The sequence below is a fragment of the Rhinopithecus bieti genome, unplaced genomic scaffold, assembly GCF_001698545.2.
Source record: "Rhinopithecus bieti isolate Rb0 unplaced genomic scaffold, ASM169854v2 scaffold_39703, whole genome shotgun sequence".
NCBI lineage: Eukaryota > Metazoa > Chordata > Mammalia > Primates > Cercopithecidae > Rhinopithecus > Rhinopithecus bieti.
In genome coordinates, this window is record NW_016816905.1 from 27,420 (window position 1) to 43,887 (window position 16,468).

Here is a 16,468-nt window from a genome sequence, read left to right on the forward strand (position 1 = left end):
TTTAATCTATTTCTTTTGAAGCCTAGAGGAATTTTGAGAATAAATTTTGTGCATTAAGTTCTTTTACTAGACAGGCATATTTATCTTGGAGTATCTATTTTCCTGTTCAGAATTTTTCATTCTATTTGGTTTATTCTTGAATCCAAACACTAATTTTCTTTATGAACATTTCCCCCTTGAAACTTGCATGCCATTTGTTTATTTGATACCATTAAAGTTGGTTAAAAGATAAAATAAAACCTTTTACAGCATTTCACAAATCATGTCCTTCTAATACCAGCATTTTGTTGATACTGTAGTATGACCCTAGAGTCTGCTAGGTTAACTCATAGCCCAGGACTACTCTTACCTGATGCTTAACTGGACCACTTCAGCACCATGGTAGGAGTTTAAAATTCAGGATGCATAAGGAGATCATTTTGTGTATTTAAGTGATCTAGGTCAATGTGAAGATTGCTAATACAGATTTTAGTCTTTAACCAAAATGGACACATATAAAATGATAAAATTTTCCCTAGTAATATGACATGTGACCAAATATAGCCGTTCTTCCTGACAAGAGTGCATTTTTTAGACTACCATTTAAAGCAGCCATTTTTTTCATAACATTCCCTTTCCTCCAAAAAAATGTTGTAACAATTGGCCTATTTGATAGAAAAAAAATGTAGCTGATTAAACTTTTGGGAACTCAATATTGGGGTTGGCTAAAAGGAATGAGTGTAATGTTTTAGAAAGAAAATGTTATCCTGACAAGAATGTTTTAAAAGTGAGGTCACTGTTGGTTTTGGAAGCACTGGCATTGTAGTTAGTCATGTTTTAAAAATGAAGCAACTTGAAATACCATAAAGTATTGTTTGATCTGAAAGAAGACAGTGAACATTTTTGGTAATTTTTAGTATGCTCCCTGATAAGATTCATTTATTCATTTTATTGTAGACTTTAGCTTACTAAAATTCCTTTAGCCAGACTTTCCCAGTGCACCTAATAGCTGAATTAACTATTTTATGCTCCTTGATAACTATTTAGTACATTATTCTTTAACTATACATCATTCTAAACAATCATCTTGTGAAAACTGGTAAACTTCAGAGTGATTATTTACTTGACAAAAGATGTATTGTTTCTTAAAAATAAGCCACTAATACTACATCTTAAATATGATTAAAGTTATGAAACATGTATCCTAACACTTGTTCAGAATACATGGATTATTTATGTTTTGAGGAACGAGACTTAAAGATTTGGTGATGTGACAGATAATACAGTTTGTAAACGTAACTAAGGAGTTACTCAACTATTGTACATAATTAATTAAATCATTGTAGAAATGATTATCCAGCAGTTATGTCATTTGGTAAATTCAAAGGTTAATAGATCCCTGCACTCAAAATTCTTCCAGTTTAGTAAAATGTAGTCACTATTTGTTTTAAAAGAAAAAATATCTTAAACTATTTCTTAATGAGTTATAAAGCCAATATGATACACTGGGGCTCTCTTTCCAGTATACCTCTTGCTAGCTACAGGCAAGTCAGTTACATTCTCTGAACATCAGTTTCTTCATCTGAAAATGTGGAACAAAATATCTGCCCTGCCTATCTCTAGTAGTTTTTTGGAACCTTAAAAATGTTGCTTGTCAAAGTGCCTTAAACTGCACATAGAGATGAAGTATGACAATGCTTTGCATGCAGTTGATTCCTAGGAGTGGTTTTCATCCTGTTACCACTTAACCACATTAATCATTTTGTTAGAAAAATAATAGGCCCAGTGCAGTCACTCATGCCTGTAATCTCAGCACTTTGGGAGGCTGAGGTGGGTGGATCACCTGAGGTCAGGAGTTTGAGACCAGCCTGGCCAACGTGGTGAAACTCTGTCTCTGCTAAAAAAAAAATACAAAAAATTAACCAGGCATGGTGGCGAGCACCTGTAATCCCGGCTACTTGGGAGGCTGATGCAGGAGAATCACTTGAACCCAGGAGGCAGAGGTTGCAGTGAGCCGAGATCGTGCCATTGCACTGCAGCCTGGGCAACAAGAGCGAGACTCCGTCTCAAAATACATGTATGTTTCCTCCCCTCCTATCCTACTACATCACCAACTTTTGTACAGCACCATTTCTGTATACTTATAAGCATGCTGAAATACCTTCAATTTCTTAACTATCCTTCTTGGAAAATAATTTTTTATATTCCTATCTCCACTTCCTCTTCTGCCATTCTCTATTGAACTATTTCATTTGGCTTACCTAATGTTACCTCCATCCCGTCCTACAGAAACTACTCTCGTCAAGGTCAACAGTGATCTAATGTTGCCACATTTGATTGTCAGTTTCCTGGACCTTTTGGTATTAACACAATTGATCACTCTCCTTGAAATACTATTTTTATATGCCGTCTAGAATGACACTTTCTTGATTTTTTTTCGACCTCAGTAACCATTTATTCATTGCCTGTCTCCTTTGTTCATTGCTCTTCATTTAATGGAGTGCTTGTGTCCCAGTATTTGGTCCTTGGATTTCACCTAACTAACTTTCATTAAATTTCATGTATATACTGATAATTCCCAAATTTATATCTCCAATACCTATTCCTCTTCTAACTCCAGATTCATATATCCAGTTGCCTGGATGCATCTAGATACTGAAAACAATCTCAAATAATGCATGTAGATATCAAAAACAATCTCAAACGTACTTGCCCCAAACTGAATTCTTACCTCCTGTATCTGTTTCTCTCTCAGTCAGCCTCATTTCAGTTAATAACAATTCCATTTTTCTGGTTGCTTGGACCAGAGGCCTTGGAGATGTCTTTAATTCTTTCCTTGCTTTCACGTCCTGTCTTTGCACTAAAACTTAGAGAATGTATCAGGAATCTGAACCACTTCTCACTACCCTACTACCACCATTTTATTCCAGGCCTGCAACAGCTCTTGCCTGGTCAATTTCAGTAACCTTTTAGTTGGTGTCTCCATTTTTCACTCCTGGCCTCTCTAGTCTGTTCTCCACACAGCAGCCAGAGGGATCATTTAATTTTGATACAAGTCAGATCATAGTACATGACTCTGCTCGGAACCTACCATTTGCTGCACATTTCACTCCAAATCCACTGTTCCTTACCATGCCCCACCAGGACTGTGGTATTGACTGTCTGTCTGCCCCCTGCTTACCTTTTGGACATCTCAAATCACTCTGCCTCCTTCACTACTCCAGTCACACTGTCCTCCTTGTTTGTCAAACACACCTAGGATGTACTCACCTTAGCCTTTATATGTATTGTCCTCTGCCTGAAATACTCTTCCTTCTGTTCTTCTTGTGGCTCCTTTCTTCCTTTCAGGTTTTCACTCAAGTGTTACTTTTGCAGATAGGTCTTCTTCTCCTTGGGCCATCTGAAATAGCAGTCTCCCCTCACCTTAATTCCTTCACCATGCTTTACTTAGCTTCATGGGCCTGATATATATTTTTCTATCTATTTTTCTTCCTGTATAAGACAGGAAAAGTAGATAAATATATAAATGTATGTTTACATATTTATACATTCTCCTCCCCCATTTCGTTGATTATTGTAGTTTTAACACCTGGAACAGTGCCTGGCAAATGCAGGCAACCCCACTTATTGTCAATAATCTTTTCTTGAAAATAACATATTCTGCCCTAAAGTGCTCACAGTGAGTCTACTTCCCATTATTTAAGTGGGAAACATTATAATGTGTTACCAATTTAAAACTCCTCTCTAGTTTTCTAAAATATAGTTCCATAAAACTCATTTATCAGGGACAAATTATTATGTTGGGATAATGCTTAACATATTGAACCCTGATAACCAAACAACTAATACGAATGTTAGTAGGCAGTTCGTGTGTGATCACATTTGCTCTTCCATTGTAGTTGCTGTTCTCAATTACTTTGATTGCTTTTTATTTATTTATTTTTGAGACAAGATCTCTTTCTGTCACTCAGGCTGTGGTGCAGTGGCACGATCTTGGCTCGCTACAGCCTCCACCTCCCGGGTTCCAGCGATTCTTCTGCTTCAACCTCCCAAAGTTCTGGGATTATAGGCGTGAGCCACCACGCCCAGCCTACTTTGGTTCTTTCTCCACAGTTTTAATACTTCAACTTCTTTGGGATTCATTTTGTGAACAATAGGAAAAAATAAGAGCTTACTGTAAAAGACACTGTAGAAACTTGTTCAGAATAAGTGAAAGTGAAATTAGATAGGCGGGCGGCGGGGTCAAGCCTGTAATCCCAGCACTTTGGGAGGCCGAGACGGGCCGGATCACGAGGTCAGGAGAATCGAGACCATCCTGGCTAACACAGTGAAACCCGTTCGCTCTACTAAAGAAATGCAAACACTAAGCTGGGTGAGGTGGCGGGCGGCCTGTAGCCAGCTACTGGGGAGGCTGAGGCAGGAGAATGGCGTGAACCCGGGAGGTGCGAGCTTGCAGTGAGCTGAGATCCGCCACTGCACTCCAGCCTGGGTGACACAGCGAGACTCCGTCTCAAAAAAAAAAAAAAAAAAAAAAAAAAAAAAAGAATAAGTGAATAATAGCAGAGAATGGCCACTTGTCCCTCTTTTAGTTCTAGCAGCAGTGAAGATTTGTTGATACATAGTGAACTTTTGAAAAGCCTAAGTGTGAGTCTGACATTATACCAGTTCAGAACTGTAACTCAAAAATATACTCATGCATTGTTTTGTTTAAAATGTTATGTTGAAATATGGAGACAGAAACATAAATTTTCGTATATAAACACTGACCAAAAACACTGGGTATAGAGAGTTATCTTTGGTCTGTAATGACTATATAGTAAAAGCCAAGAGGCATTCTCCAAGGGAGTAGTATTCTGTGGAGTATGCTGTTATTTATTGAAGTGCATGCATACGTTGCATACTTACTAAGTGTATGCATATTTTTTCTTTGTAATACAGAAATCTTATTAAAGATTTAGTAAGAAACAAAGGAGGTGTATGAAACATAACACCTAGCACAATTAATATAAATTCTTGTCAGATATCACTGTCTTCTATATCTCTCTTTGTCTCTCTCTCTCTTTTAATATACTCATTGATGTTTTGAGATTTTACTGATTTGAAAAAAAAATAAAATCAAGAAAATCATGAAAAAAATTAGGATTACTAGCATACAACATACAGTTGTTGCTGGGTGTGGTGGCTCACTCCTGTAATCCCAGCACTTTGGGAGGCCAAGGTGGGTGGATCACGAGGTCAGGAGATCGAGACCATCCTGACTAACATGGTGAAACCCCATCTCTACTAAAATACGAAAATTAGGCAGGCGTGGTGGCAGGCGCCTGTAGTCCCAGCTACTCAGGAGGCTGAGGCAGGAGAATGGTGTGAACCCGGGAGGCGGAGCTTGCAGTGAGCCAAGATCGTGCCACTGCACTCCAGCCTGGGCGACAGAGTGAGACTCCGCCTCAAAAAAAAAAAAAAAAAAAAAGACAGAAAATACAGTTGTTACTGAACATAAATTCACTTTTTATCACCACAAAGTGCCAGAATATGAAATTCATCATGAGAAATTCTAGGTGTTTTGGTAAGAGTGCTATTTTAACATAAGTACCACAAAGGGAACTATAATGGAAAAAAATGGAATGTGTGTAATGAAGTCCTCCATGTTCTCACACTATAGATAAAACCCTCAAATCTCTGATGTAGATAACCAGAAGAAGGAGATTCATTCTGTGAAAAATAAACAAAGCTGGGTGCTAATTAAAGTGGTAAGGACAGATTTGAATCAGTAATGTGCTATTATAGTAAGAAGAGTCACACATGAACTGCACTAAACTTTGATTTGTGTAGAGGCGACTGGGCATTTTAAAGGGAGAATAAGGAAATTGGGAGAGGTTGACTCAGACTCAGAGTTAGCTAAGTGAAAAGTTCCAGATAGTGAGAAGAGGGGATTGGTCCATGTGGAACCCACCTGGGTGTTCTAGCTGGTATTTATCAAAATTAGTCTCCTACCCTCCCACAGAGACTGAAAGACAAAGGCACTGTTTTCAGCTGTTGGCTGGAACAAACAATAAGTTGTTTTGTCAGCCTTGAGTTTTCTCAAGCAGGCACTTTAAGAAGACATCTTAGGGATGCAACTTTGAGCTGCAAGAAACAATGCTAGTGATTGTTCGGGTCCTTAGAGGGCCAGGTTGAGGCCTAGTTGAGAAAAGGACTCAGAGGAGTGTGGCTGGAGTTTGGTCAAGAAGACAGCCTTTGTCCCTGGGAAATTAATGTAAATCAGACCCTATCATTCCACTTTTTATCAATTTTCCTACTATACTTAGAATTAAATCCACCCCTCTTCCAGGACGCTCAGAGACTTCAGGTGAGCTCATCACTGCCTGTATTTCGAGCCTTGCATTGCACCATGCTTGCTGCTTGCCTGTTGTGCACCAGCCACACTGGTTTTCCTTCAGCCCTCCCTTTGCACATACTCACTCTGCTTGGAATGTTTTCCTGCATTCTTTGGTTTGCTAGATTCTTTTATGACTGGATAACTGTTACTTCCTCAGAAAATCCTTCCCCAGTTCACCTACCTACCACAGGTCCTCAGTTTTCTCATCTCCTTTGTTTCTTTCATAGAAAAAGTTGCATTCCAACTTGCAAATGCTGGTATTTGGTTTATTCCTATGCCTACTCTTTTTTTCATTCTGCCTGCATCAGAATGTAATGCTGGATCTTGTTTACCATTGAATGCCCATCACCTAGCATTGGACTTGGCACATTTTAAGTGTTCAGTAAATATTTATTAAATGAATGGGGACGCCGGTGGCTCACGCCTGTAATCCCAGCACTTTGGGAGGCCAAGGCGGGCAGATCACATGGTCAGGAGATCGAGACCATCCTGGCTAACAGGGTGAAACCCAGTCTCTACTAAAAATACAAAAAATTAGCCAGGCGTGGTGGCGGGCGCCTGTAGTCCCAGCTACTCGGGAGGCTGAGGCGGGAGAATGGTGTGAACCCGGGAGGCGGAGCTTGCAGTGAGTCAAAAAAAAAAAAAACAAACAAACAAAAAACAAATGAACGGGGACCCTTCAGAGAAACATTGGTGTGAATTAAAACAAATAATTTGCAGGTTTTTATTGACAAAATATAGAGATAAACCTGCTTAATCAATAACTTGTATCATCAAAAAATATCATCTGTAATATCTCAATTTTTTTTGTGGTAAAGCATTCTTGAGTATACATTCAGAGGCATTAAGTATATTCACATTGTACAACCATCACCACCCTCCATCTCCAGAAGTTTTTCATCTGCTCAAGCTGAAATTCTGCACCCACCCTACACTAATTCCTTATTCTTTCCTCCTGGCAGCCACCATTCTAGATTCCATCTCTATGAATTTCACTACTCTAGGTACCTCTTATAAGAGAAATCATATAGTGTTTGTCCTTTTGTGACTGGCTTATTTCACTTAGCTTAATGTCTTCAAGATTCATCCATGTTGTAGTATGTCAGAATTTTCTTCTTTTTTAAGGCTGAATAATATTCCATTATGTATATGTATGTGTATGTACACACACACAAACACACAGCCCACATTTTGCTGATTCTTTCATCCCTGGATAGACACTTGGGTTTCTTCTACCTTTAGGCTATTGTGAATAATGTTGCTGTGAACATGGGTGTACAAATATCTGAGTCTCTGCTCTCAGTTCTTTTGGGTGTATATCAGAGTAGAATTGCTGGATCAGTAATTTTATTTCTTATTTTTTGAGGAACCACCAAAATGTTTTCCACGGAGGTTGTATCATTTTACATTCCCACCAGCAATGTACAAGGGTTCTAGTTTATCCACATACCAGCTAACATGTGTTTCTGGTTTTTGTTTGTTTGTTTGTTTTACTAATCTTAATGAATATGAAGTGATACCTCATTGTGGTTTTGATTTCCATTTCCCCAGTGACTAATGATATTGAGCATCTTTTTATGTTTTGTTGACCATTTGTCAATAAAAGAGAAATAGACATTTCTGTCTTTAGAGAAATGTAGTGCATCAGAATGTAATGCTGGATCTTGTTCTCTCTTTGAGGAAAGGTCTATTCAAGTCCTTTGCTTATCTTTAAATCAGGTTGTTTATTATTTGTTGTTGAACATACAAATATTTTGTGTAGTAGTAGAAATACAAAAATACTTAAAACATGTCTTCTTTCTTACTATTAGTGGTGTAAAGTATAATTTGCTAGCTCACACTACCCTAACCTTGGAAAGTGCTGAGGATAGTTTCAAGACCCATAATCTGTCTATTAATGGAAATGGTAAGTATAGTATATATTTTACTTATTATATATTCTGCCTATATTTCTAATTATAGTATGTTCCCCTCAAGTGGATATCAGCTTAAATAATGGAGACATGAGTGATTCTTTTGGTTCTTTCAAATATATCTGTCCCTCTTCCCCAAAGGAGAAAAGTTTATTTTCCTTTCTCTACGCTGAGATTTGTTTGCAAGGCTTAGTGGGAAAAGAAAGGTCTCGGGTATGCTCAATCCTTGTTTTTGACTTGGAATTTATGACTTCACCACTTTCTAGCTGGAAATTAAAGACCTGACTTATTTTTAAATTTGAAATCAAGGAAGCCAGCCTTTCTGTTAGTAGGAAGCAGAGAATGTAAGAAAGAGAAAGTAGGGTTCCTTAACCTTTCTCTCTTTGGATGGTAGTGGTAGTTATAGTTTATCCAAAATAAAGATATGGGAAACTGAAGAAGGGGGTTAGGTCATTAAGAAGATTGGTAAAACTTAGCATGAGCACTTGCCACTCTCCCAGGTTATTTTACTCGTGATGAAAAATATGGAGCAGTGCTGGTAAGGCAGTTTGGAAGTATGATTTGGGTTATTTACTTTTGTTCATTTTCTCCAAGCAAATAAATAAAAATACGTGGTAAATGTCCTAATTATACTTACTGTTGTAAGGATTATGGCTCTGTACTGATAAGATTGATAATGTTGTATCAATTTTTTTTGTTTCACAATGAGAAATTATGTTAAAAATACGGAAAAGTTAATGAAATGTAAACATATAGTTTAAAAAATAATTAGGAAGCTAGGTGTGGTGGCTCATGCCTGTAATCCCAGTTCTTTGGGAGGATGAGACGGGAGGATCACTTGAGCCAAGGAGTTTGAGACCTGCCTGGGTAACATAGTGAGACCCTATCTCTACAAAAATAAAGAAAAAAATTAGCTGGCCATGGTCATGCGTGCATGTAATCCCAGCTACTCAGGATACTGAGGTAGGAGGATTGCCTGACCCCAGAAGTTCAAGGCTGCAGCAAGGTATGATTGTGCCACTGTTCTCCAGCCAGGGCTACAGAGCAAGACCCTGTCTCAAGAAATAGAACATATCAAGAAACAGAACATTACTACCACTCCTTTCCCTCATTTACCCTAGGTGTACATATGTCTCCATTTTTATGGTATATACTTCCTTGTTTTTCTTTATGGTTTTATTAATACCATCTTTGTGTGCTTCCCTAAATAATATAATTTTGCCTAATTTGAACTTTGGTATGGAATCATGTTGTCTTGGTAATTTGCTTTTTGTTCATCATTCAGTGTGTATGCTTTTCCTTACTTACAGTATCTTATTGTATGATAATATGGATTTATCTCTTAGACTTATTTAATTTTTTTTTTTTTTGAGACAGAGTCTTGCTGTGTCGCCCAGGCTGGAGTGCAGTGGCGCGATCTCGGCTCACTGCAAGCTCCGCCTCCCGGGTTCCCGCCATTCTCCCGCCTCAGCCTCCGAGTAGCTGGGACTACAGGCGCCCGCCATCGCGCCCGGCTAGTTTTTTTTTTTTTTTGTATTTTAGTAGAGACGGGGTTTCACCGTGTTAGCCAGGAGGGTCTCGATCTCCTGACCTCGTGATCCACCCGCCTCGGCCTCCCAAAGTGCTGGGATTACAGGCTTGAGCCACCGCGCCCGGCCTTATTTAATTATTTTAATAGTTACAGGGTTCTTCAACTTTTCTATTTCTTGGGTCAGTTTCAATAAGTTATGTTTTTATAGATACCTACCCATTTGATCTAAACTTTGAGATTTATAGGCATTAAATTTTCTATTATGTACTTATATCTATTAATTTTCTGCAGCCTCTGTAATGTTGTTCCCTCTTTTCCATTCCTGATACTTGCTTTCTGTACCATCTCTGTTTTTTAATTCTCATTCTTGTAACAGATTAGTCAGTTTTATTCACCAATGTGTTCCATATTTGTTAATTATTTGTTAGGAGTAATGATTGTAATCTATATACTCTATATTAGTACAAGAGGTGTGATAAAATCTCATTCTGTGATTGTGTATTTTTCGACCCATAGTTATATCTATTTTTGCTGTATATAATTTGAACCTTTGTTATTTGATTCATGTGTTTGTGTATTTTCTTCTTTTACCTCAAACTGTACTTATTTTTATGTTACAAACATGCCTCTTCAAACAGCATTATATTGGATTTTAATTTTTCTCTAATTTGATAATCTTTTTTTTACCAAAGCTTTTAGTCCTTTTGTATTTAATATCAAATAGCTGTATGTTTGGGTTTAAGTCTATGATAACCTGTGTTTTCTATTTGTCTCACCTATTACATGGTTATTTTTTTCTTGCCTTTTAAGGCACTTTTTCCTTGTTTGAATTAAAGTTATACATCCTTTTTCTCATTTTTTAGAATTTACCCCTAAAAATTTTATTAATCATACTTATTAAAAACTAAACTTAATAGTTTTGTGCTTTTCTCAGACAATACAAGGACTTTAGAACAGTTAAACTCTTTTTTCCCTAACCTATGTGCTATTGTTATATATTGTAATTCTTTTTTCTTTTAGCAAGATGTTTTATAGATTTAATACTTAGATTTACCTATATGTTTCTATGACTACTTGTATCTTATGCCTTGCATCTGGGATACTTTTCCTTCTGCTTGAAGAATAAGCCCTAGAATTTCTTTTAGTGTGTTATGCTCATATCAAACTTCTTGTTCTTTTTGTTTATCTGAAGGTGGCTTTATTTTGCCTGATTATTGAAGATGTTTCTTAATTCTGCAGTTTTAATTTTGTCTTGTTGAATATCGAAGATATAATTCCAATATTTTTGGCTTCTATTATTTTATTACAAATGTTGTAAATAATTTGCCAGTGTGTCACCACTAGGAGTGTAATCTTTTTATTCCTTTTTGCCTTTGGTTTTCTAAAATTTTACGATGGTATAATTAGGTGTAGATTTTATTTATGCTGCTTGGAGTTTCTTGAGCTTCTTTACGTTGTTGGTATGTTTCATCAGTTTGGACAAAATCTCACTTATCTAATTTGAAACTGCCTCTGCTGTTGTGTAACTTTAGTTCTTTTTGCATGCTTTGTATCCTTCATGTTTCTTACTCTTTATGATGTACTTTTCAACTAACTTACAGATATTTAGGACATAAGCTAGTCATAAATCTGAGATTGCCTATATAAAGAAGTTTGCTTTCAAACTTTTAAACTTATAAATCACAAAGTTAATTTCAGATGTATTACTGAAATACATGCTTTTACAGAATTTTTATTTCATTTGCTACCTGTTTTAGGAAAGATAACTTTTGTTTATTTGTGTTTGCATTTTGGAATAGTATGTATTATGCTTGTGCATTCATTTTTCCCAGATTAAGCCCTTATTTCTAAAATATAGCAGCTTTAAAATGTATTAATAAAATGATTTGAATAGTCTCAGAACATTGTTGTGTGCTATTCTATAGTAGAATCTTGGGCAGGTAAGTTTAAAATTTTTTGGTTTCACTACAAACCTTTGCTGCCTTGCATGTATGTATTAACTATTTTTACAAAAAAAAATTGTGGGGTAATTAAAACTTTTGGGTAAATAATAGTTATGGCCAGTAACTAGCCATTTTGTAGGTACTACCAACAGGGCACAGCGAAAACTTTAAAAATCATTTTTATGTGGTCCAGTGTGAACTAAGGGCCATATGTTGGGTTTTTATTTATACTCTGATGCCTAAAATCATTTAATGCTTTCCTCCATATAGATAGGTAGTACACAGGTAAGTATCTTCATTAAAGGAGTATCTTAATGTTTTTTTGAAAGAACTTTTTAAAACAATGTCAAAGTTACAGAAAAGTTGCAAGTTGAATGTCAAGATTTTTTTTTTTTTAAATTAGAGATGAGTATCAGTATATTACCCAGTCTGGCCTCAAACTCTTGGATGCGAGCACTCCTCCCACCTTGGCGTCCTGAGTAGCTGGGACTACAGGCACACATTACCATACTCAACTTGAATGTCAAGACCTTTTTTTTCCTCAAAAAGATATGAGAGCAAGTTGCTTACATGATCGTCCGTACCCCAAAATGTATTAATACATATTTGCTACTATCAGGACATTCAGCTACATCACCATCACTCTCAAAGTCAAGGAATGAATACTAATACATTACCACCATATAATCCTCGGAGTCCATTCAAGATGTTGCCCATTATCCCAATAATGTTCTTTATGGCAGAGGGATACAGTGCAGAATCATATATTTCATTGAATTATCATGCTTTTTAATTTTCCTTCAATCTGGACTAGTTCTTCGTTCATTGGGCTCTAATGTTCGATGTCAGGCTCCTCTTCCCAGGCCTACCTCTTTCACCCTGCTTGCTCAAGCTAGAGTCCCAAATCTAACGCTGCGCCCCAGTGTCATCACCCTCTCAGCCCCTTCAGCTGCTGATACCTCCTGCAGGCAGCCCCTGCTACTCACCATTCTCACTCTGCCTGTCTCCATCATCCCTTTCTAGCACACCATAGCTCCTTCTCCAGTCTTGGCACAGATGTTTATGTTGGGGTCTCTACCTAATGGCTTATGACTGAATTGTTCAGCAAGAGAAGGGGAGGAGGAAGGGCCAAAAATGTTGATTAAGTTATCTTAAGTTCTCTAAAATAATGTTTTTTGTTTTTGTTTTGCTTTGTTTTTGAGATGGAGTCTTGCTCTGTTGCCCAGGCTGGAGTGCAACCTCTGCCTCCCGGGCTCAAGCGATTCTTCTGCCTCAGCCTCCCAAGCAGCTGGGACTACAAGCATGCACCACCATGCCCAGCTAATTTTTGTATTTTTAGTAGAGATGGGGTTTCACCATATTGGCCAGGCTGATCTCACTCCTGACCTCAAGTAATCCACCTGCCTCGGCCTCGCAAAGTGAAATAATGTTTCATTCGGAGGATCACCTTTCTAATTATTACAATGAAAATCAGAGCAAAAATTAGAATTTGACAAACATAAATTACTTTATTAGAATGTTTTTATATTAAATGAGATCACTTATATTCTCTGAACAACTTTCATTGAATAATTAAAATCAAACAAGAGACTAAAGAGTTCATATTTATTCAGGTGGTAGCATGCTGTAAATGATCAGTTATAATATTATCCTGTCCTTTCTATTCTCGTATTTGATTTTCTCACTAAATATGGCACTAGTATTTGGGTAGGATGAATCTTTACATAAAAGTAATTCTAAAATATGTTCTGTACAAAGCAAAACAAAACTGTAAAAGAGAAAATCAAAATGTATGATGACCTTAAATAAACTTATATTTATAACTTGATTTTTTTTCTTTCTCCTTTAAATAGAGGAGTCTTCATTTTGGCTTCCCCTATATGGCAACATGTGCTGCCGACTAGTTGCCCAGCCAGCTTGTATGGCTGAGGATGCATTTGCAGGATTTCTTAATCAGCAGGTTAGAGGACTTTAAATATCCTACAACAATTGTAGCTCTACTTTAAATCTTAATATACTGGCAGTTGTTTCACCTTCTGATACTGAGAAATATTTTTTAAGCCTTTTTTTAAATGTCAATTTTCTAAATGTTATCAGATATAAATTGTAGGGGATGCGGGGTGAAAAGAATGACAAGGCAGAGAGGGCTCTACTGCAATGTTGATGGCTAAGGTGCTACCTCTCCATGCTCCTCTGCTTCATTAATAGCAGCAACAGGATAATCAGCAACAGAGGGCTCCTTGTGGAAACTGATGAGGTCTGCTCAACACCTTTTGCATAAAGGTCTTTCTGGCAGACAGCGTTTGGCACGGTTTAGGACTCTGAGCTTCCAGAGCTGCCTCTGTGCCACCTACTCCTGATTTATTTATAACCATAGTTATTTATATTCAGTAAATAATTAATTGTGAACTTCAATGAATCAATAGCTTTTTCTAAAAGATTCCATTAGGAGGAAAGAAAATTTGCATTCTTACAGGGTACTTGACATTTTCCGATACTCTGAGAACAGTAAGAGAAAATAATATTTTGAACATATAGAATTGTTTTTATAGTTTTCCTGAGTCATTTGATGAATTGCCATAGAATTCTAAGCACTAATTTTTAATCAACTAGCTTTTCTAAAACACCATTGATCTATGGTTTTATGTGTGTAAAAGTTAGGTGGTGATCGTTGCCTCCATTTCACTTAATGCCTTTAATTCCAAACTTTTCTTCTCTGATATTAACATACTCTTGGATTTGGAGCAATTGACCTTTTGTATATCAAATTAATGGATAATTCTATCACATTTTAAAAATTCTAAATAATTTAACTTTGATAAGTATTTTGATGAATTTAAAGTGATAACTTAAAATTGATAGTCTCTTGATTTTTTTTTTTTTTCCAGCAAATGGTAAAAGGTCTGATTAGTTGGAGAAGGCTGTATTGTGTTTTGCGAGGAGGTAAACTCTATTGTTTTTACAGTCCAGAGGAAATTGAAGCTAAAGCGGAACCAGCTTTGGTAGTACCCATTAACAAGGTAAAGGAAATGCTATTTTGAGAAAAAAAGATACATCTTAGGGAGTTTGTTTTGTATGTGCAGTTTACAATGTTGTTGTGTTATAAATAAAAGAGAAGCACTGGTAAAACAGATTACTTCATAAATACAATTTAATCTGTTTCTGTTTTCTATTAGAGCTTATCTGTTATAAGAAAATGTATATTTCCTAAGAAAACATAGTAATGGACATCTATACCAGTAAATAGGTTTTAAAGCAGAGAATGTAACTCCACATTAACAGTATATTTAATTTTTTTATGAATTTAAGAGATTAAACATAAATTGTTTAAGTTCATGTTATAGTGATGCTCTTTCTAGTTAGTATTCAAATGAAGCCATAAAAGACATTTTGACTATACTTTCTGATTTCTTATGGGATTGATGGGCAATTGTCCAATCTTGTGTCAGAATAGAAAAGCCTGCCAGTCCATTTAGAATAGTTCAGTGCTTATACTGCATTTAAAAAGTAGTACCGGCCGGGCGCGGTGGCTCAAGCCTGTAATCCCAGCACTTTGGGAGGCCGAGACCGGTGGATCACGAGGTCAGGAGATCGAGACCATCCTGGCTAACACGGTAAAACCCCGTCTCTACTAAAAAAAATAGAAAAAAAACTAGCAGGGCGATGTGGCGGGCGCCTGTAGTTCCAGTTACACTGGTGGCTGAGGCAGGAGAAGGGCATAAACCCGGGAGGCGGAGCTTGCAGTGAGCCGAGATCACGTCACTGCACTCCAGCCTGGGCGACAGAGCGAGACTCCGTCTCAGAAAAAAAAAAAAAAAAGTAGTACCACACCACCTAGAGAATTTGTCAAGTATATATATAGTGGTTTGATACAAAGGAGACTATTGAAATCTAGCTACAGTTTTTTCATCTAGAATCCTATAGGACAACTTTTCAATATAATGCAGACTTAGTTTCTTCTACTTCACGGTCTTAAATTTAGCTTTGTCTGTTATTCAAGTCTAGTGTTGATTAGAGGATTTTTCTTTCCTCAATTTTTAGAGCATTCCTACTCTAGAATAATTGCATTTCTAGACCGAAATACCATGGTTTTTGCCTATAGGCTGCCCCTAATTGTTTCTAGTTGTTCTGCTTTGCTTGTCTTTGGCGTGGTTGAAGTGTGTGATGAAACCTGAGACATCACATTTGTTCTCCTTGTCTTTGAAATTATCCTTTAAAGAAGAATGTAAAGTTGTATGTCCTTTTATATAATAGTTGTATTCCTGAAAACCTGTGGGTACCAGTCTACTAATCTATAAAGACTTGAGTTTAGTTTCATGATCTTTTCCAATAATAACATTTTTGTCTATTTCTATTCCGCTTTTAGAAATTACATTGCTTTGTACCTACAGGAAGTCTTTTAGTGAGACTTTTTATTATATAAATTCACCTAATTTAACTGTTTTGTTTAAACTGTTTTGTTTTGACAAAACAAATAAGGACATAATACCTCAGTATTATAATGAATCTATTTTGGCTTAGAAAAGTAGGTTTTTGGAATATATAATTTCATTAATGAAAAATTGACATGCTTTTTTCATTACTTGCCAACTTTTTATTTTGTTTGGTTTGTGCAGAGTTGTCTTTCCTGCCAGTTTTTCACACTTTAGTCTTTTGAAAATTTCATATGGAAAAACTGAAACAGAATAATGAACACCTGTATACCATTCATCTAGACTCTTCAGCT

At 36.6% G+C, this 16,468-nt stretch overlaps 1 protein-coding gene across 4 annotated transcripts in view; it reads left to right on the plus strand.

Annotated features, from left to right (window-relative positions):
• The window catches only part of LOC108517524 (rhotekin-2), a 109,348-nt gene that overhangs the window by 16,871 nt on the left and 76,009 nt on the right, over positions 1-16,468 (plus strand). For all 4 annotated transcript variants that reach the window (XM_017855512.1, XM_017855513.1, XM_017855511.1 and 1 more), the window contains 3 exons: positions 8,167-8,261; positions 13,596-13,702; positions 14,631-14,762. In XM_017855512.1, the coding sequence (XP_017711001.1) occupies positions 8,167-8,261; positions 13,596-13,702; positions 14,631-14,762 (334 nt within the window). The remainder of the gene's footprint in view (positions 1-8,166; positions 8,262-13,595; positions 13,703-14,630; positions 14,763-16,468) is intronic.